Source organism: Fundulus heteroclitus, chromosome 4, assembly GCF_011125445.2.
Source record: "Fundulus heteroclitus isolate FHET01 chromosome 4, MU-UCD_Fhet_4.1, whole genome shotgun sequence".
Taxonomy (NCBI): Eukaryota; Metazoa; Chordata; class Actinopteri; order Cyprinodontiformes; family Fundulidae; genus Fundulus; species Fundulus heteroclitus.
This window is the reverse complement of record NC_046364.1, coordinates 19,509,466-19,535,607: the sequence shown is the minus strand read 5'-3', so window position 1 is coordinate 19,535,607 and position 26,142 is coordinate 19,509,466. Positions and strand designations below refer to the sequence as shown.

The following is a 26,142-nucleotide window of genomic DNA, read 5'->3' as shown; positions in this document are numbered from 1 at the left end:
TTGGCCACCGCCGCGGTGCCAGCCGGCGGGCGGTGTTCGCGCACCTCCGCGGTGCTGGCCGGCGTTCGGGGTTCGCGCACCGCCCCGGCTCCGGCCGGCCGGCTGGGTTCGCGCACCGCCGGCCGCCCGCCACCGCAGATGCTGTCACGCATTTTCCTCGCCCGTCCACCGGGTGATTCCCACAAACGCGTTCGGCAGCGTTCCCCCAACAAATCTGGTGAAGATCGGTCGATGCAGCGAGGAGATACAGCCGTTGGATAATGATAATGCATTTGGCCACCGGACCGGACTAAATTGTTCGGCGGGCCGGAAAATTTATACCGATTCCTGGACGGTGACTACAAACAGAAAAAAAAAAACGGCCGATGACGCAATGAACGCCGAGCAGGAGAAAAACATCGACTTACCTTTCTATCAACTCGGCCCGTTTCCCAGTCTTTCTAAGCCCTCGACACTCAAGCCATCGTTTGAGCTGAACGTTGGTATGTTGTTCCACAGTTCTACCAGTAAAATGGGCGCCTGGACATCCTCTTGTGAAAGTTTAACAGCTGTAAAGTCGGTCATATAGTTGTATCTGTTGCATGTGTAATGGCTGGTTGCTACGTGCGCTCTCACACTGTTTGCCCTTCCTTAGCGGCAAGGGGCGTTGCACATGAGATGGTGACGTCACGTGCGCGGTACGACATTTAGATATTAAAATCATACATCAAATAATATTCTAATGACATATTAAAATTATAGCCTAATGATATTAAAAAAAGTCGAGTCTTTTTCTCAATTTCCGAGTCAGAATGATCTGAATGTAGGAGTCCGAGTCCAAGTTCGAGTCATCAGTGCTCAAGTCCAAGTCAAGTCACGAGTCTTTAAATTTAGCTAATGACTCGGACTCGAGTTCGAGTCTCGGACTCGAGTACTACAACACTGGGTTTCACGTCAAGAAGAAGTACTACAGAAGCAGTATTTGCTTGGAGGATGTTGATGGAGAGGTACAAAGAGAGTCAGATGGAACTGCATTGTGTTTTTGTAGATTTAGAGACAGTATTTGTTAGGGTGCTGAGAGAGAAGCTGTGGTATTGTATGAGGAAGTCTGGTGTAGCTGACAAGTATGCTAGAGAGGTGCAGAACATGAAGGAGAGCTGTAAGACAGTGGTGAGGTGTGCTGTAGGTGTGACAGAGAAGTTCATGGTGGAGGTGGGACTGAATAAAGGATCAGCTCTGAGCCACTTTTTGTTTGTTGTGGTGATAGACAGGTTGACAGGTGAGATTAGACTGGAATCTCCGTTGACTATGATGTTTGTGGATGATATCGTGATTTGTGGTGAGAGCAGAGAACAGGTGGAGGAAAATCTAGAGGAATGGAGGTTAGCCATAGCAAGACACAATACATGTGTGTGAATGAGAGGAACCCAAGTGGAGCTGTGAAGTTACAGGCAGTGGAGGTAAAGGTGGAGGATTTTAAGTACTTGTGGTCAACAGTCCAGAGCAACTGTGATTGTGGAAAAGAGGTGAAGAAACATGTCCAAGCTGGTTGGAATAGATGGACAAAGTGTCAAGTGTGTTGCCTGATAAAAGGGTATCAGTGAGAATGAAAGGAAAGTTGAGCAAGATGGTGGTGAGACCAGCAATGTTGTCTGGCTTAGAGAGAGAGGCACTGAGGAAATGACAGGAGGCAGATCTGGAGGGAGTGGAGAGGATGGATAGAATCAGGAATGAGTACATTAGAGACACAGCTCATGATAGATCTATTGGAGATAAAGCCAGGAAGGCCAGACCAAGGTGGTTTGGACATGTACAGGGGAGGGAAGTGAGTTCATCGGTAAAAGGATGGTGAGGCTGCAACTGCCAGGCAGGAGGACTACAGGAGACCAAAGATGAGATTTATATATAAAGTGAAAGAGAGCATGAAAGTGGTTGGTCTGAGAAAAGTAAATGAAGAAGATAGTGTTAGATGGATACAGATGACTTGCTACTGCGACCCATCAAAGGGAAAAGCCAAAAGAAGAAGGTTGGAGGGGTGTTCTTTATCATCATACTAAACAGATGACGATCCAAATTAATTTTCATAGCAATAATGTGTGGATGTGAACTTCTAACCAGCACAACACTTTTGGTTTCCAAAGAGGTCTACCTGCTGCATTATATTTCTTCATTGCTTTCAGATTGAAAGATGAAAATATACAACAAGTGACTAAATGTGTTACTAAGTCAGTTTGCGATTTAGATTTTTTTCAAAAGTCCCGTTATTCTTTTCAACAGGTCTAATGTTTTGGATGAACAATGCTCTACATGTGTACAACACCAAAGAGAGTCTGTATTTCAGATCAGATGTAGATTTACAGCTCCTGCCGACCCCGCGTAAATCACCCCTATAAAACTGACTCCATGTTGTCACTCGTCTCCTGGTCATCCAGGTTGTATATAAACTTTGTCCTGTTACTTGGATTCTGGGTAATCTCCTTACCCAGATTGTCCAGAGTCACATTGGAGGCGAAAAGTTCATTGGGCGTGAGGTAGCCCTCGTTGTTCTTGATGTATCTCCTGTAGTTGTTTTTCAGGCACTGCCACGTGGTGGCGTACAGGATGAACGCAGAGGACTTGAGTGCGATGGCAATGCTGACGTAAAGATGCCTGTAGGCAACATTGTCGTACAACATGCAGGCGCCCTTCTCGCCGCAGACGGAGCTCCAGGACAGACAGGTGGAGTCAATGCCCATACCAAAGATCAGAGGAGGAGGGATGAAGCCTGGGGCAGAAGGGGGATCGTGCACAGACAGCAGGTTAAAAGGCCAAGAAGAGCACAGGTTTGAGCTCAAGTTGCAGTTGTGTCTGAGCCGACAGACTGGTAAACTTCTTAAGGAAGGTGAAAAACCACTCTGACATCTCAGTCCCTCTGCTAAACTACAGAGCAATCATGGTGCCAACACAACAGGCTGAACTTACTGCAGAAGGTGTGACCAAACAACATTTGGGAGGGTGAAGACATGGTTTAAGTGAATAAAGCTATAATTTCTTACCTATCAGCCTCAAGAGGAGGAAGAGTACTCCAAGAGCATACGATTTAAGCTCCGGACTTACAGTTCTGAGGAGGAAACAAAAACAAAAACAGTGATTAATGTTCAAAAGTAATGTCCATGCAGCAGTGTTGGGTCCAAAGTTGCATCAGGGCAGTGACTCTGCATTTTAAAACTTGTTAGCTTTAACACTGTCATAGTTGACGACCGAAAACAAAACTAAAAAAAGAAAATATCTGAAAACAGATCTGTCAAGTTAACAGTGTAGTGCAGCTAGAAAAAACAGGCGGTAGAAAAACAGCAGCTTTAAACTTCAATCATCTATTGTTTCCAATATGCAGTCACTTTGGCCTCCAGCTACAGTCCAAACACATCCGCCTTATGTTCATTGGTCACAAACCTTTAAGCACTAATTAAACATACTTTTTATGAAGCCCAAGTATTTTTGTATTGGTCTGATGTAATATTCTAATCTTAAATGTCCTGTTTTCGTCAGCTGCAAGCAGAAAATCGTCATAACTGACAGAAATAAAGGTTTGAAAACATCAATCTGTGCATCATCAATCTATTGGTGTTTCACTTAGTGAATTAATTAATGAAAGAAATTTACTTTTTGACAATAGTCTAATTTATTAATTGGGTCCATAAATTAGGGGTGTCCATTTCAGTCAGTGTCCCACATGCTTCAGACACGCCGTTGCTCCTAAGCAGCAGAATTAATGTTTGAATTACCCCCTCAGTATGTAATCATGTTCTGCAGAGGTCTGGTAATGAGCTTTTAATTTAATTCAGGTGCTGAACTGGGGACACATCTAAAACATGCAGAACATCAGCCTTTGAGAACTGGAGCTGGAGACCACAGTTTATGTATTTTCTGCACAACAGCATGTCATTTACAACACTTACTCCTCTACTTTCTACATCGCATACAGTTGTGTTCCTCCCCAATGCACACACTAGTTACTGGCTTTGAGGTATTTCATGATTTTCAAAAGATAGGATTTTCAAAACCTTAAAGGTGCATTGCACAAATTCTAGGATTTTTGCTAACGTCTGCCATCCTCTGGCGACAAGTTGAAATGACACCAGTATCGTGCGTGCACCTGGCAGAAGAGAACAAAAGCTAGCGGTTATGACTTCACAGGTGTTTTTTTTTTAGAGGCGTAATGTCTTCTGCACTTTGAATCGACTTGATACTGAAAAGTGCTATATAAATACATTTAAAATCCTTTATGTTTAATTACATGCCAGAGAAAGTTCCAAATGAAATGTTTCCTCCAGCTGTATAAGCAGAACCACTCTGCTCTCGTCACTCCATTACCTGTTTAAGCACACTACAAGTTCCCTACGTGTTTCTCTTGCTTACAAAAGATTAATTGGCGGTTTGGAAAGCCATAACTTTGAAACTGAAGGAGCGCCTCCTCCATTCACTTCAATGTTCCTTTTTCCTGTCTCAGCACCAAGGGCAGAAGGCTCCCAAACTCTGGAACTTCTTCCCTTTGGACATCCACAATACTGACACTATTTCTCAATTCAAGTATAACTGAAAACACATCTCTTCCAGAATGCCTACTCTCTGTAATTGCCTGTTAATTGAAACTTTTCAATATGTGTTGTTCTTATTTTTGATTTATTGTTGCTATACTGTTGAATTTGTCTAGTGTCCGTTGGTGCTCTTAAAGGTGCTTTTAAATAAAATGTATTATTATAATTCTTGCTGTTTTTAAACTAATGCTCTTTGGAAAGTACAGCCGGGGTGTTAAGAGGCTAGAGTGGCAGATGGGTTAAGCAGCAGAATGCAGGCTAGCCAATGGCCCGGCTAATTAACCCGCAATTAAAATCAGCCTCTTATTCAACCAGTGTCACTTTTTAAAGAGTAATAAAAGCACAAATCAATAACATTCTGCTCATTAAGCATGTTAACTTTCTGGTAGTCTTCCAACCCTCTGTTAGAAACTCTTTTAAAAAGACCTTCTGTTTTAGTTGACGAGTGACTGAGGCAGAATTTCATCTTTAAATTTTCTAAATATGTTCAGCTGAAGAAAACTGATGGGTGAATTATTGCTATGTGTAAATTATTATAATTTTAAACACATCATTGTGCATCACAATCCAGATACTAGTAATCAAATATCTTAGAAACCATTGTTAAAAATGATCAATGCCATATATTTTTTTTTGTTTTAAGTCACATTAATTAAATCAAGTTATATGAAAATGTGTAAAAATGGTTGTTTTAATACCGTGAAACCCAGTTCAGTTTGGTTGTAGACAAATGTGTAGACAGCATAAAGTGGCAGATGTGGAGAAGAAGCAGACCAAGCCAAAATGAACAGCATGTGCCCAGATTCAAACAGCCCCCAAATGGAAACCCAACTCCAGACAACTGGCATATTTTATCTTTGGAACTTCATGTAAAAGTGACCTAAACATCCCGGGTTTGTCTGTATTGCTCTCTAGAAAACCTATTCTGATGATGAACTAAATGATAATTAAAATGTTCCTTACAGGATGCTGCAACTCACATCGCCACATTCTGCCAGCTCCAAGAGTCTGTGGCTCCCTCTTGTGGCTAAATTGGCATCCTACCTGATAAGGATGATGACGGAGGGCGTCTGAGCCATGGCTCCGATCATGCTGCATACACAGATAACACACAGGAAGGTGAGGAATGCACGCTGACAGCCAGGGCTGGGGCACTTCCCCGGTAAAGCCACGTTCTCCTCGCTGATGCTGGATATACACCAGCAGCTGCTCAGGTTCTGACACAAAGACAAGAGAGCGATTGTTTGTTTCTCGCTGACCAGGAAAAGACACTAGACAGCTCCTTTTCTTTCTTTTTGTCTCCACTCACTGGTTTAGTGCAGCCAGCAAAGCAGGCTGAGATGTAGGTGACTCCGTTGGAGCCACAGACAGGACTCACTGAGGCCGTATAGCAGTTACAGTTACTGTTGCAGGGTGACTCGGGTTGCTTCTTTGACGGCAGCGTCCTAAAGGGGTGCAAGATCGTCTCAGAGATCAGGCTGAACAGACGGTCCACATACGGTTCATATCAGCAGGACAACTAGTGGGAAAACGCTGCTTTTTTCTATCAGAAACCGTCACATTTTTAGTCACTTATCGTTCTTACTCATTGTTGTAGGCCACTGTGACCCCGGCAACGGGCCCAGTGTCACAGCCCAAGAAGAGGAAAGAGACGTAACAGGCCGTGGACACCAGGTTGACCAGCATGGCCATGCGGACAGCGCCCAGCGCTGAGAGGTTCAGCTTCTTAACCAGGAGCCCCCCGAGGAAGATACCCAGACAGGCACAGGGGATAGCTGTCATGCCTGGAGATTAGAAGATGTCAACTGGATCATTTCTTTACAAGCAGACGGTTCTACACAGATGCTGCAGTTCATTTAGACTAGTTTTAATTACTCCCTCACACATCCCATTACCATATACAGTGCCTCGCAAAACTTGTCCGTACCTGTGCAGATCAAAAACATCCTCAAAGCATGATGCCTCCACCCCGATGCTACACAGTATGGCCGCTGCGTTCAGGGTAATTTGCAGTTTTTTATTTCTGCCACCCATACCTACACACGTATCTGCCACACACTGCATGTTGCTGTCTCAACAGAATGGGGCACCTTGCTCAACATGTTTGCTGTGTCCTTGCTAACTTGTAGCAAACCTTCTAGGAAACTTACCAATACTGTCATTTGTTATTTTTTCAGCGTCTTGGCTGCTTCTCTGGTCAATGCTCTCCTCGCTTGACCTGGCAGTTTAGGTGGACGATCATGTCTTGGTAGGTGTGCCATAGTCTTTCTATTTTCACATGACAGATTAAAGAGTTCTCATTGGCCTGCCATAAACCTGTCTATATAACATCATGAAGCTGTTTGTTGACTGATGTTCTCTAACAGATCAGTGAAGGCTTTACAGAACAACTGGATTTAAACTGAGTTTAAATTACACCGAGCTGGACTCCAGATCCTAATTGGGTTCCTTCTGAAGGCAACTAGTAGCACTGCGTTTTATTCAGGGGTATCAGAGGAAACAGGGATAAAGAAAAAGGCACACTTTTCTGTGTTTTTAATTTGAAAAGAAGAAAAAAAATGAAAACTATATTCCCTTTCAGGGTAGAGTAGTCAGAAAATATCACCGAAGTAAGCGTAGCGACACTTCTTCATAATATTTACTCAAGTAAAAGTGTGGTGCAGTAAAACTACTCCCAGAAGTATGTTTTCTCCAAAATGTTACTCAAGTAAATGTAATGGAGTAAATGTAACTGGTTACTACCCACCTCTGCCGTTGAATGTGAGCACAGCTCTTTGCTAAGTCAGCATATTATCTCCAATGTGGATGTCTTTTCTATGCCTCTCTCACCGATGTTACATGGAAGATTTCATTTTCTTAAAGGCACACATCAAAACACCTCTAAATGTTATTGCAGTGCATATTCTCTGACCTGGTGCAACAGCATTTGTTCAGTCGCTGCAGTCGCTAAGCTGCAAACTGTCGTCCAACTGAGGCGGCGAGCAGAGCTGAGCGTTTACGGCAGCTCCAAAGGTTTCTGGGTCATGGCTTGATTTTGGCTGCTGTATTTCATTAATTCTGATTAATTAAAATGCATCACAGGGGCAGATTGAACAGATACGAATAAACAATCCATCCATTCATCCATTTTCTAACACGTCTATCCCTCGTGGGGTCACGAGAGGTGCTGGTGCCTATCTCCAGCATTCAATGGGCGAGAGGCGGGGTACACCCTTGACAGGTCATAAATTAATTATCTGTATTTTTTGGCTGTCAAACTGATTATAAATTAAGCAGAAACTGTTAATATAATCATAACTCATACAACAGGTACAAATGTGGGTGTTGGAGTAGGCATACTAGCTGAATTGGGTATATCCACGACCATTTAGATGGCACCAAATTGTTTCCAACATGACGCTTGGTCACTGGTGGTGTACATATGCTACCAGAATTCGGACAATAGTCTACAAAAGGTTTAAACTCTGTACCAGATGAATTACTGCTTGCATTACCCTTTTGAATTCCTTCTCAGTAATGCTCCTCCCTAATGATTTAATGATCAAATACTCACTTGTCAAACATTAAGTCAAGAGGATGCCCATCGTACCTAGCAGCTGATTGGCTGAGGAGGTGGTGAGGTTGAACTGCTGCTCCAGGTATTTACCCAGGAACGCAGCAAAGCCAGCAACCACGGCTATCTCCATACAGGCGGCCAGCGTGATGCAGCTGAACACAGGGTTGGAGAGAAGGTGCCTGGTTACCCGGGGGATCACTGGGTGCATGGAGGAAAAAAAGGAAAGGTATAAGAATAAAGTACTGCGCCTTTGTTTTCTTCCTACTGCCGCTTCACCTCCTCACCTCTCAGATGCTCCCAGACCGATAGTCCACTGTTTACATCGAAGCCGTGAAAGTCTCCGTTGGGTTTAGAGTCCTGGCTCTCCAGGCTTAAGGAAGTAGGCAGCATGGCCTGCTCGCTCTCCCCTCGAGCGTCCATGTCCTGCTCGTCCAGCGCCTGGGGGAAGCCGAACATGAAGAGGGACGACACGAAGAGTAAGGCACTGCAGAGGAGGAAGCCGCCCCACCATGCCCCGATCCAGCGAGGGTCATCTGGAGTGATGTCCAGTTTACCTGGAAAAAAAAAGGTGGGGAAATTTATCAGTATTTCTTAAAGGCTTTGGAGATAAGTGACAACGAACATATCCTAACCCTGTTGAAAACTTGCCATCACCTTTAAAAATCCCATGGATACAAATAAAAAAAACTTCTCTCAGCTTACTATTATTCATCTGTATGAGTAGCTCTTGGAAAGTTTACAGCCACTAGACAGTACAGAGACAGTAATGTTTAAAATAGCAAAGAATCTACTAACTCTGGGGTGCTATAGTGTGTCTTGATGCGAGCCCTGCCTTTGAAACAATTTCTAATGTTTTACAACAGTTGCTATAGTTGGCTCTTCACATGCCTGATTTAAATCGTACCCTTCAGGTCACAATCAGTATGTAGATTTAAAACATTTTAAACACCAAGCTTCCCCAGGTTTCAGTGGTGTTCCACATATCTCTTAGGCCTCCTTCTTTTAGCTACCTATCCTCTACCTTTTAGGACATTTTTAGTCAATATGGTATATATTGTAATGCTTCACCGTTGTATAAAAGGTGTTAGACATTAATAACTATGTGTGTCTGATAGGATGACAAAATCAGTTTTTTATAAGATAGCTTATATATATTTTTTTCTACTTGCCTAAGAATGTGAATAATGGTTAAATAGCCTGGTTTTCAAAATGAGGTAATAGTTATCCTAAAAAAAAAAAAAACTGCTTAATGGGACAAGAGTGGCTGATTGTTTTACATTTTATGTAAGTTAGTATTGTTTTAAACTCAACATCAGACCCCAATCATTTCTACTGGTTTGTTCCTGAGAAAACAGATAAAGTGTGGATGTGAATGAATGAAAAAAAAAACAGGTCTTACTCAGACTCTTTAATGACTGTCTGTAATGAAATGTAGTTTTTTTCCTATTTGTTCTGAAAGTTGTGGGATGTTGACACGGCTACTTACTGGTGTCGATGAAAACGGCATCAACGTAGACTTTGGTACAGATCGAACCTAGGATGAAGCCACAAGCTGGGCCGAAAACTAATGTTGAAAATAAGATACCTAAAAGAAAAGGGACAAATACATGTTAAATATCAGGTAAGGCACAAGAAAGAAAATCAAAACCTCAATTTTACTAAAAGCAAAGAAAAGCTGGCAAGGTAACCCGTGTGTTTTATGTCCTCTTCCAGCAGAGGGCAGCGTGGTGTGACGTCTGACTGCTTTTGAAGAACCTGATGCAGATCTCTTCTTCTGCAATTTTGTTCAGTTCCAAAATTTATGTCTCCCAAGGGCACAGTAATGCACAGTCAACACGTTGCACGGACGTATTGATCTAGGACTAGATAATGCAGCGGCATCAGGACTGATCAAGCAGGAAATGGCTTCTTAGCGTATGAGTGTTGTGGGGATGGAGAACCACTCATAGAGCGGCTGCAGTTATGGCCTGAATGCAAAAAGCTGCCTCGCTTTGGCGCCATTGCTAAGAGCTATCCATTATGTATCACACTAGATAGAAGTGTGTGTGCGTGTGTGCGTTTGTTTGGAGGAAGCAATTATCTGCTGATAATGAGCCCAGAGCAGCGGAGGTGCTGCTCCCTCCTGGAAGAACCACCCTCCACGAAATGATGTCATGGTCACTAATATATTGGTTTCAAGTAATTATTTGTCTGAGAGGTATGACTCTACAGCAAATCTGAAAAAACAACAACAACTCAAATTCTGGAGGCCTATATAAAGTTACCGTTTAGTACAGAGCTCAGGGCCGGCAGCATGGGCAGGCATTGGGGGGGGCGTGTCCAGAGTAAGCGTTCACATTCGGACAGTACACCGTCAAAGTAGCAAAAATTGTACATTCTGTTTCTGACCTTCATCAGGCAAACACTTTTCAACGATTAAATACTTTCACAAATAGGAAGTGGTTCTAAGTATCTGACCAATCGTCAGACAAGAAATGTAAGGATACCAATGTAAGAAAATCTATTCACATTACCTCCTAGTTGAGGGAGTTCCTTTTTTTTGGCTTTTGTGATTTCCCATGTTTCTTTTTTTCAATGCACCTGTTCCAGTTACTGATATGAAACGTTTGAAGTCAAGATGCCTTTCGGCAGAGATCCACAGCTTAGGTGCGTCAACCAGTCAACAGGACAACCACTGTATTTTTCAGACTATAAGACACACCGGATTATGAGGCGCATTAAATATTCTTCCCAAGTGTGTAATATCACTCCGCCCCTCCGCGTACACATCTCTCTCCTGAGCGGGAGAGCTATCTGTCTCTTTTTGGCTTTATTTTTCTAACATAAACAATGTCTGAGTCACGTTTTTCTCCTTTCAGACCTAGAGGTTGTTAAATCATGAATGTAGACTTTAACTGAGGAAAGAGAGGGCTGCAATGCCTTAAATACTGTTCTTTGACCTCCTGGATTCATTCGTTGATGAGCTCTCATAGCTTGGTTGGCCTGCCACTCCTGTGAAAGTTCACCACTGTTCCACATTTCCCCACGGGGAGGATAATGGCTCTCACTTTAGTTCAATAAACTCCCAAAACTTTAGGAATGGTGTTGTGACCCTTCCCAGACTGATGAGTCGGGGTATGACGTGTTGATTTTTGAGATCTTTTAGCCTACTTCATGTTGCCAGGCAGGTTCTTTTAAAGTGATCTATTGGTTCTAAATGTCACATCCACACACTCAGTCTGTAGTGTGGTAATTGAAATCAAACCCGGCCTTCCAAAGAAAATGTCTTTAATGATTTTGGTTTTAAAAAAAGCCAACACAGAAGAAAGTGTTGAGCATGCAAATGTTTTTTTTTTTTTTCAAAGCACTGTACATACCACCTCCCATATGTTTATTTAAATTTCCTTAGGTAAGTTGCAGAGGAAATACGCTTATTATAGCCAAAAAGTGTTTCTGGAAATTTACCATCACTTCTTGGCAGAAACAATAGAGTTCATTTAAATTGGTTGGCTTCATGGCAGAGGCCCAGCTATTAAGCATTGTCTGTTAATGGTTAATAGGACTGAGGTCAAAGCTTTGTAGAGGTGTGTCCAGGGAGACTTTTCAAAAACTCACTTTGATGTTTGTTTGGGATCCTGGAAGTCAACTGTCTTCATGCTTTTACCATCAAACCCAAAATGTCCCTCTCAAATAAAAAGAAACTGGTTATATTGTTCAGGAAAAAAACACGGTTAATGATGATCATCACTGGAAAATGCTGGGACACCAGCAGGACTGTTCACAGTGAAGTGATTTTTACATCAACATGCACCAAGCGGGTCCCAAGGCAGAAAGAACCGGTGCTAAATTCTAAGAGGGGACAAAGATTAAACTATTTGGTGACATTAGCAAGAAAAATGTTTGGAGGAGTCAAGTTAAGGCTTTTAAACACAGGAGAAATGAATCTGCAGCATGGTGGTGGCATCTTGCTTTATCGCAAATAACAGAGAGGTGGTTGAAACCTGGACAGAGCGGGGTGTTTCAACAGGACAATGATGTCAAACACATTTTTAAACTTGCTATTGAATACATAAAGATAGTAGTCCACCAGAATGGCCCTGACCTCTACCCTATTTTGCATTTATGTAACATAACTAAAATCTCGGTCCTCATCAAGACAATGAGCCAGTTCAAACGAAATGTTGCATTTGTTACAGGAAAAAGTTCTTATTTGTATATATGAGCCATCATCCATCAATCCATCCATTTTTCCATGCACTATCAGTGCTCCTGTGGTCATTGGCTGATATTGGGTACACCCTAGACAGGCTGTCAGTCCATCCCAATAAACTGAAACTCATACAGCCAAGGCTTGTATTGATGTATTGAAGTATGTTGTAATATAGTAAATGCACCCTGAAAACACGGCAATTCAAATGCATCATTAAAAGCCCCAAATCTATTAATACCCACATTGAGTTTATGTAAACCTCTGACGCTCACTGGATTTATTACATTCTGAGCTAGTGAACTAGACTGTACAAATACTGGCATTTAAGACTACTGAGATCTTGATCAATTTTGAGGTGTTTCTGTTATCAGGTGATTATTCTCGATTTTAAAGCGCTTCTGTGTGTGTGTGTGTGTGTGTGTGTGTGTGTGTGTGTGTGTGTGTGTGTGTGTGTGTGTGTGTGTGTGTGCGCGCTGTGCACAAACATTTAGAAGATTGCATCAGGGCAACAAACTGATACCTGCCAACGCAGCTATTTTACATGATTTCAAATGTCATACAATTTATTCTTTTAGAAATGATTGAAAAGGTCCAATCTTGTTTTGGAATTGCTACAGATCCTGCCCCAAGTGATGGGAGGTCCATCACGGTTGATTCAATCTACAATCAAATGTGACCCTGACGATTAGTACGGCAGGTGGCCTGTCAAAAACACACTCCTACGTCTCCCCCTGCCCTCCACCGGGGGCCTAACAGGCAAAGCATGATGTTTAATCAATGATGTGTACAGTATTTGATGTAGGATGGCGGGTAAATGCCCACCCGGTAGTAGGCGCCCAATTGATCGGATCAACAGCACAACAACGCTTTTATCTTTAATGGATCCCAACCGCCCTCAATACACAGCCACACAAAGCGATGGGCCCAGAGCACCTTTCAAAGTGAAACAGCGGACCATAACTGGCGAAATATTGTTGACACAGATGCGCAGGAAGCTTTGCTATGCTGTGACAATGACTAATAAAAAAAAATACTTGGCATCAACTAGGAAAAGCAGGCAGAATGGCTGGCTATTGCTGTGAGCGGCTGCTTCGGTAGGAAGTATCGCTGAAGTCAAGCCGGAGAAACAGTGGCACCTCATGGGGTACCGAGGCTCTGATGATGCAGGTCACTTTCTCACTTACTAAACGTCAGGTTATCTTCTGCTGGAAAGGCTGACTAACTCAGTCTGGCTAAATCCTAAATCTTTGTGAGTTGGGAAAAAATTCGGACAGCCGATTAGAGACACCCCATTAAACATTTATCTCTTCTAAAAGATATGTTTACACGTCAATGTCAATTTTTTTTAAAAAAGCGATTTAATTTCAGGTAAACACCAAACATTGACAATGTTCTACATTAAAAGAATATATATACATATATATGTTGTAACCCACTTCTCTTGGCACTCCTCCACCAACACACATTTACTAGACCCCGACATTGCTCCTTGGATGCAGTGAGAACCTCACTGAGAACCTGCTGCAGGTCAGATGCAGTGTACCTAAGGCTGAAGACTATCAGTCTAGTTCAATGGCTTTCTGCCAAATGAGGAACTGGAGGAACGTGACCATAATAAACCAAAGAGTTTAGGTGGTTCCTCTGGAAAATATTCTGTACATTAGGTAAACATACTGTACCTGTGCACAGTTGCAACGTTTGGCGTAGCATATCGGCAATGACTTGCAGCTGAAATTGCTACAAAAGCTGTTTCTGCAAAGCATTAAGTTCAAGGGGCTCAATACAAATGCATGCCACACTGTTCAAATTTGTACTTGTAAGCAAAAGATTTTTACAAATAAAACCCCCTAATGATTACACGTCCTTATTATGCATTACCTTGTGTTGGTCCATAACTATAACCATGATCCCGCTAAAATACACTGAAGTTTGACTAATTGTGGAAAAGTTCTAGGTGTGCAAATGTTTTCACGATCTAATATGTAGAACACCAGAGGAGATTCTTTATTAACCTGACACTTTCTATAAAAAAGGCCAAATAAAATACGGCGTATCCACAAGTGATGGGAATTATTCTGGAGATGATAGTAATTCCAGAGCCATAATATGTCCTCTGTGCTCAGCAGTCATAAATAGAGCAGCAGAGAGGTCACACTGTGCGGGACGGGGCTCTACCTGGTCACGCTCCCTGCACATGAATAATTTCACACTCAGACTCACATTAGAGCGCGGTTCAATCGCTGGCCCTCCGTTTCTTGGCAAAGGTGCTCACATAAAACAACCTGGGTCGGCCTGAACGGACCGAGTGTGCTGAGTCAGTGTCCATTCCTTCCCCCGCTGTCCTACAGTGGAAGAGTAATAACCCCGGCGGAGTAAAAACATTTTGCTGCAGTGGACTCTCAACTCGCAGCCTCACACCGCTTCATTTGACGTATTACAGTGATGAACGGAGGCCGGGATATGATGCAGGGGAAGATCATTTGGACCGCTCAGACTCAGAGCTGGACATTTTGCAGACTGCTCTCGCCGTACTAATATATTGTGGGTTACGTGATATTATACTCCTGCATCGCAACTGGCTGTACTGTCACAGTTTGGCACTCTGCGTCTGCCACAGTTCTGTTTCGCTCCAACCTTTTTGCAGATAAGCGCAAGTCTGTTAAAGGTTTGTTCAAACACCGCACTTTAGGAAAAGACGGAGCAACTATGACAAATCTAAGGAAACCAATAATGCTGAGCTTTTTTTCCACTGTAGGAACCTGCTAGCTAGAGGTGGGTTTTTCATATTTCATCCTCAACTGGCGATGGTCGCTATAGATAAACAGATTTTAAAGTTCACAGTCTGAGGTTATTCATTTCAGTCCAAAATGTTGATACAGATTGAATCTGAAGATCCTTTTAGGAGATCATAACATCCAAAACCTTTTAAGATGAAGATAAAATAGACAGGTATGGAGAGATTTAAAGAATGGCTTGAATATAAAACAGCATCCCCAAGCTTTGAACGCCTCATGGAGACCTGTTCAATCTAATATTTGACAATGAAAAGAGCAAAGGACATCTGCAAATCTACCAAGACAAGGCTTTACACTTAAATTAACACACAGCAAAGGAGAGAAGTAACCAGTGAAGAAGCCTAGCGATCCATGGTAACTCTAGAGTGCCACTTCTCTCCTGCAACTTACCGACGCGTCCCTGCTCCGACACACCTGAATGAAATGCATGGTTCCTAACCATGGGATAAATCAAGGGACAGTCATGTGCTAAAGCGGTGCAGTCAAAGTGCAGACCCAAATCCAATCGAGAGTCTGTGGCAAGAGTTATCCAATTCAATTCAAACAACTTTATTTATCCCCGTAGGGCAATTCCTTTTAAGCCTACCGGTCGTATTGACAGGACAAGAAGATAACAGTCAATCAGGCATTCAGGAACACTGTCAGTGACATCATATTGCATTTGGGTACCAGAACAAAGAAGCAAAACACATGGATTAAGCAGGTACCAATGTTGAAGAAGATAATAATAAATAAATACATACAGAGGTTTACGATGCCTGGCATACGTCTAGTTGCTGCTGTATTTAAAAGCCTGATGGCAGAAAGAATAAAATAATTTGCATTTCTGTTAGTTTTCTTGAGGGAAAGAGGGAGCGCTGTACATGAAATAAAAATGATTAAAAGAAGAATATGTCCACACGAGATGTGCTCCACCCAATCTGATTTAATCTCCATCTTTTTTTTGCAAAGAAGATTAGCCAAAACCTTTATCTCTGAAATCTGAAATCTGGTAAAGACATACCCCAAAAGGCTCACGGGTGTAAAGGTGGTTCTACACACTCTTGAATCTGGAGTACTAAATGTCACCCTTTTCAGATTTCTATTTTTAAGACATTTACAAATAGGATATAATTTTCCAATTTACAAGTAATACATTACTTGTTGTTGGTCTGTCACATAAAATACCTCAAAAAACACATTGAAGCTTGCTTCTAATGTGTCAAAATGGGAAAAGTTTCCTGCTGTATGACTGCACGGTGTTTAGGGACTGCGAGTCCAACCTCAGAACAACAACGTTGAGTGCTTGTGTTCTGTGGTACAGCACTGTGGCGCAACAGTCTGCATATCAAGTGGCTACAGTAAGCCCCCCCCCCCCCCACCGCATTTAAACCACAGGTGGCAACGTGCCAGTTTCCAGTCCTTTACAGTCGCACACAAACAGATTACCGGCATCACGTTATTTCTTCTTCCAGATACAGATGTTCAGTTGTAGCTGTGTTACGACGACATCGTTACTCCTGAGACCTATTGCGCTTGGGTCTCATAAAATGGAAACAGTGGCCTATTGCATTGAATAAACACATCCAAACATTATTGTTAATCTTCATTTCAACCTGAAACACCTTATGCGAATGCCTGGAGCCCCCATTGAAGCTGGAGGCCTTTGAGTGTCCAGCAGTGTTGCCGTCTGGCTAAGGAAAGGCTAAATTGTTAACTGTGTGGCAGGACATGATTAACATCTTACAAGGCTGAGATCGAAGCACTCATGCAGCAGAACACGCTGAGCTCGATTTGCATGTAAAGCTGAAACTATTTGGGGTCTGCATCGCCGTTAAAAAAACACGCCATAAAGTCTATCATTAATGGATGCTTCTTTGTTCAGACCCTCAGACCCCTTGTTGCCTGTTGAAGCTTACTTACTTCAGCCTATCAGTCAAGAGGGGGACAGCAATCAATAATCCAATTACAATTTGGCTCTGACATTAGAGTCTACACAGCTAAAGAGCAAGTTAGTCTTTCTACATGCAGCCATTTTCTGCCCATAACAATGTGGCATACTTTGAAGCTTTAAATCTATTTTTGCCTCCGTTTAATCTGCCAGCAGGCACAATGATCTGATGCATCGGCCACTGAATGGAAAAACATTAGGAAAGATGGAAGCACTCAGAAAAAAAACACACACAAAGGACTTGCATAAGATTTAGAAAACTGTTCTGACAGATCCAGTCCAATTACGGCGCTTTGAAAAAGTGTTTGGCCCCTTGCAGATGCTCTTTGTTCCACTTAGATCGTTCAGGTCCCAACACAAATTTTTAGCACTGAACAGAAATAAAATGCAGTTTTCAAAAGGTGACGTAATTCAATACAGCAAAAAAAAAAAAAAAGCTATCCAATCAAGCCTAGCTCTATGAGAAAAATGCAAATACTCCCGTAAGTACAGTAAGATCTAGTCACAAGTGGCAGGCTGACCAAAATTCATTCAATTCAAGAGTTCACCAATGGCCCATCCAGGAGGTTACATGTCAACCACAAAATATCACCTCTCAGCACCGCAGCCCTCACTTGCCTCAGGTAAGGTCAATGTTCATGCTTGGCCACTAATGCCTGGTTCACACGGCAAGATTTCAACATTCAAAACTTGAGAGACCCCACACATGACAATAAAAAAGTCATGGCTGTAACAGGTTGGTGTACAGCCACACGGCGGGAACAACACACCACACGCCGACAGATTTCACTCAGGATCGTTCAGATGTCGGACGGGAAATCTCGCAAAACCTCTCGAGATTAAACGGGAGTTCAGCGTAAATAAACATGGCCGACGAAGAAGAAGCTATGGCAACTGTGTGTGGACTAATTTTAACAGAGAGAAAAAAAACAATAGAAAAAGAAAAAGAAAAGCCGTTGGTTAAAGGGGTGTCGACAGCCGGTAGAGCAGGGGCTCTACTTTTGACACGATGACACAGAGGTGAGCTGTTGTGTTGTTTTTCTTGGGAAACGTTTCGGGAAACATTGTTGCGTTGTCGCGCTTTCTGATTGGCTACACGTCACATTCAACAGGCTGCGTGCTCATTTGTCCCTAGGGGACACCGCACACGGTAGGATATCGTGCCAAGACAACAGAACGTCATGGTCAAACATGGTGGAGGTAGTGTGATGCTTTGCTGCTTCAGGGCTTGGATGACTTCCTGTAATCATCTGCTCTCTAGCAGAAAACCCTTCAGGAGAACGTCCGACCATCAGTCCGAGACCTTGAGCTCATGCTCCTTGGGTTATGCACCAAGAAAATAGGTCAAAGCACTGCAGCAAGTCCACCTCTGAATGGCTCAAAAGAAACAAAGAGAAGGCTTTGAAGTGGCCAAGTTAGTTAACATGAATGCCGATTGAGACATAACTATAAAACCTAAAACAGGCTGTTGACAGCTCGTTCTACTACAACTAGTTCTTAGGTTTAGGGGGCAATTACTTTTTTTATCCCATAGGGCCAGGGGTGTTTACTTGAGTACCCTGGAGCAGTTCTTGTGTCCTCTGTGTCTCATTCAGGCTGCATTGATCCGTGTGGGTGAAGATGTGATCTCTAAAGAGCAGCCTCTACTTTGATCATCTCGTCCGGAGCTCCGGAGCTGCTGCTGCTGCTGCTGCTGCTTTCGCACTTAATCATCTGGATAGGTATTTGCTAAACTGAACGGAACTGTTCCAGTCACCTGGCTTTATTTAAAGCAACTCCACTTTACCCACATCGAGCTTGTCAAACAACATCACCGTCAGCAGCACACAGCATGCGGGCGCTTTTTAAAAGACGACAACGCGGGCTCGACAGCAGCGCGGCCACGTGACGCAGCCACGCCGATCAACATGTCCGCTTGATCAGACGGCACGCATGGAACGGAGCGGAGGTGTTGGTGAGAAAGGACGCGTATTACGTTTAAGCATTGAAGGGACGATGCTGTGAAAGAGCGACAGCACAGGTTTGAGAAAATGGCAAACAAACGCTTTTCACTCTTCTTGAAGAATTATGGCTCAGAGGCTTAAATCGGTTGTTGTCTTGCTTACCGTACCCAGGAAGTATTCCTCCGCCACTGTTTCATTTGCCATGGCTTTTACTATACATTTGATTTTTATTGCAGAGGATGCACCATGAGGTGACTTTAAGAGCTTGCAGGGAATACTTTGCTGTGCCTTGCGAACCTTTCCAAGTTTGGCAAGTTACAACAACATGTATTACTGGGATGTTGTGCGATGCACTGACACACAAAAAAATGCATATTACTGACTATAAACTTATCTATATATCACTATCCAATTCTAAACGTTCTTGGGGTGCCCTAAGTGACCTACGACCTACAGCCTAGGATGGATACATGTAAAGTCAGTTATACATGTGATCCATTAAGCACCACACTATTCACACCCCTAGTAGATTAATGTTTAAAATTATCTTTTAATTTGTACAACATGTGTCTTCTAACTGAAAGTAATATTAATGTTAAGAAGTGACCCAGCCACAGTCCTGGCATGAATCTGTGGAGGGAGCTAAAGAGTCAAAAGCTCCGCGACTTGGAGATCATCACCTAAGGTAAATCCTTAAACATCAGTGGAGACTCATCAGCAATTATAAGAAGAATTTATGCTTTATTCCGTCTCTTTTCGACATGCTGTCTTTAATAAAGTCTAAATATCAACGTGTTTTTCTGCTGGCACGTTTATATCGTTTTAGCTTCTTTTATGAGATGCCTGTCTTACCTTCCTTCAGAAAACAAACTGGTTGGTCGAATGACAACCATTTCAAATCTATATATAGCTAGTGGTATGAAAAATGTGCGGGTTAACTGTGTGTCTGTATATAATGGCGCATATCAGACAGGAATTAGATAAGAGTCACAAAATAAACACCGCCAGGTGCCTAACAATCCCCACACAGAGTTCGGTGTCAGGCCTGCTGAGTGATGAAGTATGAAATATTCAGCTTTGTTGGTGCATTTTATTCCCGGGAGGCTCATGTCTACTAGTGTGGTCTGATGATGGTTGACCCGGCGGAAGCAACCTAAAAATACTGTGAAGAAGATGCTGAGAGAGCAGTTAGAGTGGAGTGACTGGTTCCCAGTGCCCGCTGCTCAAAGGGCTGTCAGTCTGACATGCTGCAAGGCCTCTGTCCATGACACTGCAATTATGGCTTCAACAATACCGCTTCATTCAAAGTTCACCATTTGGATTTTTTTTTTTTTTCGGCCCCTCTCTTTTTTTTGCTCCTCTCTGTTTACTCAGCCGGCGATCAGCTAATGGCAGGTTGCTGAGCTGCTTGAAGAATGGGAACGGCACATAGGCTGTCTCTCAGCTGTTACCGTGGTAACGTTGACAGACAGCCTATTATGCACGTTGTGTCAACCCTCCTGGTTGTTACTGTAAGTCAGTGCTCTACTGCCGGCTTGGGAAAGTTTGCTGATGTTTGCAGAAAGTGCTTTTCCTCCTGGGAACCTAAACTATATGACTGCAAGCAAAGTACAGGACGCAATTGTCTTCCTGACTTCACCTGTACAGAATTTCCACCAGATAGCTTCTGTTTTCCAGCTCACAGTGCCTCCCATAATTGTGTGGAGAAGGAAAAACGTCAAATGCTTTTTACAACTGGATTGGTTTTAAGCCCTCCTGACGCAGTACTTTATGCAACCTCTTCTTCGCCCAACACGAAGGAGCAGATAATTAGGAAATGGAAAGAAGATAATATATTGGGTTTTATTTTTAGAAAAGTGTGTTGTGCATTTGCATTTACCACCTTTGCCTGCATTTTTAGCCCTAAGTCTTTTGGGGGCTTGAACATACACCTATAGAATGAATGAATTGCCCAGTCATCTTTGCAAAATAGCTCAAGCTAAGTTCGAAAAGAATGAAAGGACATCTGAGTCTCCGTGTCAGGTCTTGCCGCAGGTTCTTTGGATTTTGGTCCAAACTTTAACTGGGCCATTCTAACGTGTGCATGTCCTTTCATCCAAACCGTTCCATTATAGCTCCGGCCGCCTGGCGAGGATGCTTGCCCTGCTGGAAGGTGAACCTGCTCCCTTTTAACAAGCCTCTTGCAGCCTCCCTCCCATCAAGTCTGACCAGCTTCCATGTCCCTCCTGGTTTTGCCGCCGCCATGTTTGCGTGGTGGGGATGGTCTTTTCAGGGTGATGTGCTGCTGTGCCCTACTCTTTCCATTTTCTAATGACAGACTGAACAGTGCGCTCTTTGAGTGGTTAAAAGTTTGGGATATTGTTTTATAGTCTAAACCCTACTTAAAAATTCTCCCCAATGTACCACTCTGCTGTGTTCCTCGGTCTCCGTGATGCTGTTTGTTCTCTAATGTTCTCTAAAACAGAGCAGCTAAATATGTACTGAGATCAAAATACTCAGGGGTGAACTCTAATTACTGATTAGTTGACTTCTGATACAGTTGCTTCCAATAGATTTTATTTTGTGGCATCAGAGTAAAGCAATCTGGGTAAAAAAAAAAATCACCAAAAAAGAGAAAACATGACATGAGCAGTAGATGAGATTCTCTCTTCCCTGCTCTTACCCCTCTTTGCAACTGGTGAGCAAAAAGCCCCGTAACCCTGTGAAACAGGAGATTTGAGGCCGCTCCAGGCTGAGGTTCTGTTCATTGCCACTAAGAGTAAAACATGTTTAGCTCTAGCACAGGTTGCCAAAAAAGAAAATGCAGTCTAAAGCCTGGGAAATAATTTTCCTTGTTTTGCAGACACAGCAGATGGTAAACTTAGAATCTGGCGCCCGACGTTACAAAACCAACCAGCCCTGAGACATCACTCCAGGCTGCTGCAGCTGGTGCGGCGATGCAGATTTTCTTTGCACAGCATGTGCTCCTGAAAAGGGCGTAATATCGGTGTGAAGGTCAGAGCCTACCTGAGTAGTTTCTGATAATGTGCATTGATTTTTAAATGGCTACATCCAGCATGGTGATGATGATGATGATGATGATGATGCAGCCTATCACACGGCCTTACACGTTATGCAATCAGCATCCTATACAGGCATCCTCAGACCACTTCTTTGTCAAACCGTAAGAGCTTCTAAAGGGGACCATCAGACACTGGTACCTTTATTAAAAACACAATTCCTATCAAGAATAAAACCGCTATATAACATGACTCACCTCATAATTTTATGAGGAAATTCTTTATTTCTTTAGCTTTCATTTAGCCTTGAAGCAACAGGGCTTTAACGGACTCGTTTCACATCATAGACTATTCTCTTATTCAGCGTACAGCAGAGTCAGCTCCTCTGAGCTCGAAGCGAGGTTCTCAGACGGTAAAAAGGCCGACTCCTTCTCCTGGGTAAGCGGTCAGTCTTTATGTCAACTGGGACAGTTCATGTACCGTGGGGTCTCGCTCATGAGACAACGACAGAGTGGACCAGGCTCTGGGAAAATGGATTAGGACCTACTCCATAGTAAAGAAGGTGCTCCTCTGTTCTGGTGAAAGAAAGCTTAGCCAAAGAACAAAGCAATCGCCAAGTTGGAGATGCTTGTTGGGGAGATAAATGTTTCACAAGGTCTCAGATAAGCGGAAGAAAAGGTCTATCATGTTTTAAGTTGATATTTTTTTTATGCATGTGCGGAAACGGACACTTGACTATAATTTTGCGTGCTTCACCCAAGCCTCCACTGAAAGCGGAAGCGTTGCGGGGCTTTCTGCCAGGGACCCTATTCCACCGGGAGTGATTCAGAGCGGAGCGCCGCTGCACGGTTTGACTGGGATCATGCGAGGATTGGGTCACTGCACGGTAGTGGTGTACTTGTAGGCTTCAAATGTAACGACAAACCAATGAAGTGGTTATTTAGCCAGTACTACCCATGTCTCGCTTGTCTGCTCTTTATCTAATGTCTTTATAAAAGGGATGTGTGGTATAATATAAAACGGTGTGCTTTTCTACCTCCAAGGAAAACGTCTCCTCTAACACGGTGTCAGTATCAAGTGAGATCCGCTGGAGGCTTGGTGCGGAAGCCACATGTAATGAAGTACTGATGTTTCACAGTAGAACGCGATCCTAAATCTGTAATCTTTAACTTGTAAACTCGACCGGATCCACTCCTCTTTTCATCAACTGACTTTCTGTTCTAGACTGATGAACGGCCGCGTATTTTAGGGAAGCGGCGAGCGACGGCGCTTCTTGGGATACTTCAAAAATGCGCTGCAGTGTGCTGGGTGGAACCACTGAGTGACTAGAGTTGCGGTGATCAGCCGCGAAGACGCAGCGCTACCACGACGCTTCCGCATTCGGTGGAACCCTGGGGTTAGAGTAACTCTATGCGACTCACCTATATACAATGAAGAGTCCTTTTTGTGGACGTGGTCATCGATGTAAGACACTCCCAGAGGCTGGACGGGGGTAGCCCCGATGCCGAGCAGAACCTGGGCTCCGATCAGCAGAAGGTACATCATGTTGGTGTTGGCTCGGTTGCCGCAGTTAAACCCAGAGTCTCGATTCTCCGACCTGGTTTTGTTGGAGCAGATGTCCCTGCCATCCTCAGTGTGCCACGAGTCCCCCGCCTCGTACTCATACTGGTGAGTCAAAAACTCTGGCAGAGCGGACAGCAGCGCCCCCAGTGCCATGACAATCCCCCCACAGCCAATCAGCCGGGGCCGGTGGGCCTTGGCACCGAAGTAGCTGACGAACAGGATGAGGGCCAGGTTGCCAATTTCAAAGCTGCTGGCAATGACGCCCACATCGGCACTCTGGAGGTTGAAACGTCTCTCCAGGGTCGTCAGAACGCTCACCTGGCAGGAAAACAGATTGAGCAGGCGTTAAAGGTAGCACTATTGTGAAGGTTGTCAAAAACACATTGACAATCCCCAAGACTGTTGGAAAAGTACTCTACGGACTGATGATATAAAAGTGGAACTTTTGGTAGATGTGCATCCCATTACATCTGGCAAGAAACTAGCAGCATTACCAAAAAAGAACATAATACTTATATAGTCAAACCTAGTCGTGGTGGTGGTAGGTTGGTCTGGGCCGCTGGACACCATACCCTAACTGATAAGTGCCCCCCCCCCAATCAGTTTATGACCTTGAGCTCAAGAGCTCTTGACTCATGTAGCTGGACGATGATAGGAAGCACAGCATCCAAGTCCACCTTAAGCAAAATCAAGGTCTCTTAGTGACCTAGTCAAAGTCTGAACTCTGTTTAACAAACTGCAACAAGTGGGACAAAACAAAAACAAACCAAAAAAAAAAAAAAAAAAACAGAAATTGGTATAGGGCGTATGCCTTTTAATTAAACTGTTAAGAAATGTGTCGTCTTACTGAAAGACATGCTAGCATTGTATAGGCCTGTCTTTCACATTCTGGAGGATAAAATAATAGTAAAGCACCCCTAATCGGCATGGGGCAAACTGCACCCTGTTCCCAAGTCTGAGTTAACTGACTTAAAACTCAAACCTAACAGGACTTGGATCCTATCCAATCATTTTCACAGCTGCAATGATTACGACCGAGTTGAAATGGTTTCCGCACATGCTTCAGGATGCATTCAAAGACAGCTAGAAAAAAATGTCCTTGGGCTCCATGAAATCTTGCATTGAGCATGCAGAAATCGGGGGGGAACAAATCACACAGAGACTTTCAGCAGGTGGTTGTGCAGGAAAGAACGACCCTATAGAAAGCCTTCTACCAGCTCAGGACGAGGCTTCAGTCACAGCATTTTGTCATCGCCCCTCACAATGAAATCAGAGGTTTTGGATCAGATGGAAGGAAATTTTAATTCCACCAGAGGTCATCAAGTTATTTTACAGTGCTCTTCACAAACTGAACGGGGTTGATACACAATGCTGCTGCCAATCTATTAATATCGGAGCAGTGGGGGAGGCACTGTCAGAGGAAATGTGGTGTTAATGAGGAAAAAAAAAAATCTCCTGTGTCCTGTGTTGTGGAGATCACGTCATCTCTTGGGCCTGTGTACACCGGTGTGAAAGGCCTCCTGCATTATTTATTGAGGCTGTTCTGTGCAGTGAGGAGCAGAGCCGGCAGGAAGGATGAACCCCGCTTTCATAATCTGCTCCGCACGGTCCACAGACGCATAGAGATATTTTCCAAACAACGTGGAGCGCACTGGCGCTGTGACGCGGCTGGCGTCGCGCAGACCGCACACAAGGCCCCTGCTAGATGAAGCAGCAAGCCATCAATCAGGGGCCGTTGTTTACTGAAGGGTGCCATTATGGTAATGGGATGGGAATAATATGGCATCAGACGAAGAGCCGCATCGTTGCTGTGATCCTCCACCAGAGCAGCGTTTAACTCACCAGATAGGCGCCCACGGTGCCCTGTGCCAGCATGAGCGCACACTCCGCCACCAGGAAAATCTTGATGTTGGAAAAACAGGAGGTCTTCTTCTGATTGTCATCTTGCTCCGGGTCGTCCGTGCTGCTCCGTCTCTCTGTGCAAATCTGGCTTTTAACCTGCATCCTTCGGCTCAGGCTCCGCTGGGGTCGGTCGCTGTGAAACTGAGCGGGTCCGGTCCGGCGGAGAGCATCTGGTTCGGGTGATGATGAAACGGTGCTACTGCGAGAAGAGTCGGACCGAACGCTCCCTTCCGAACAGAACGTCGCGGCGGGGAGGCAGAGAGGAGCAGAGTCCGCTCAGGAGTACACAAACAGAGAGACGGCCAGAGACATCTCCTCCTCCTCACCAGTCCTCTCAGTGGATGTCGGATACGTAGCTGCGCGTGTACGGATGACGGCGGCCAGCACGCACAGTGACTGGATGCTGCTCCCCTACTTCCGGGATGCTGCATTACCCAAGGCTGCTGTGCTCATTTTATACAATCATATCCAATACATTAGAACATGATGAGACTCATTTGTCAGATTAAAGTATGGTATGAATATATATATATATATATATATATATATATATATATATATATATATATATATATATATATATATATATATATATATATATATATATATATATATATATATATATATATATATATATAGCATAGCATAGCATAGCAACTTTGGTGTCAACAGATTAGCTAGGATTAAACCATGATTAAATTTAAGCATC

At 43.6% G+C, this 26,142-nt stretch overlaps 1 protein-coding gene across 1 annotated transcript; it reads right to left on the bottom strand.

The window, feature by feature from the left end:
- Window positions 1–860: 860 nt before the first annotated feature.
- LOC105934153 (solute carrier organic anion transporter family member 3A1) lies at window positions 861–25,900 on the bottom strand. Its single transcript, XM_012874019.3, has 10 exons — window positions 25,374–25,900; window positions 23,390–23,849; window positions 9,599–9,697; window positions 8,397–8,666; window positions 8,146–8,310; window positions 6,142–6,340; window positions 5,866–6,001; window positions 5,601–5,773; window positions 3,015–3,079; window positions 861–2,743 (listed from the first exon to the last, which is right to left on the bottom strand). The coding sequence occupies exons 1-10, from the start codon at window positions 25,533–25,535 to the stop codon at window positions 2,367–2,369; spliced, it is 2,106 nt and encodes a 701-aa protein (XP_012729473.2). The 5' UTR covers window positions 25,536–25,900; the 3' UTR covers window positions 861–2,366.
- Between the last annotated feature and the right edge of the window lie 242 nt (window positions 25,901–26,142).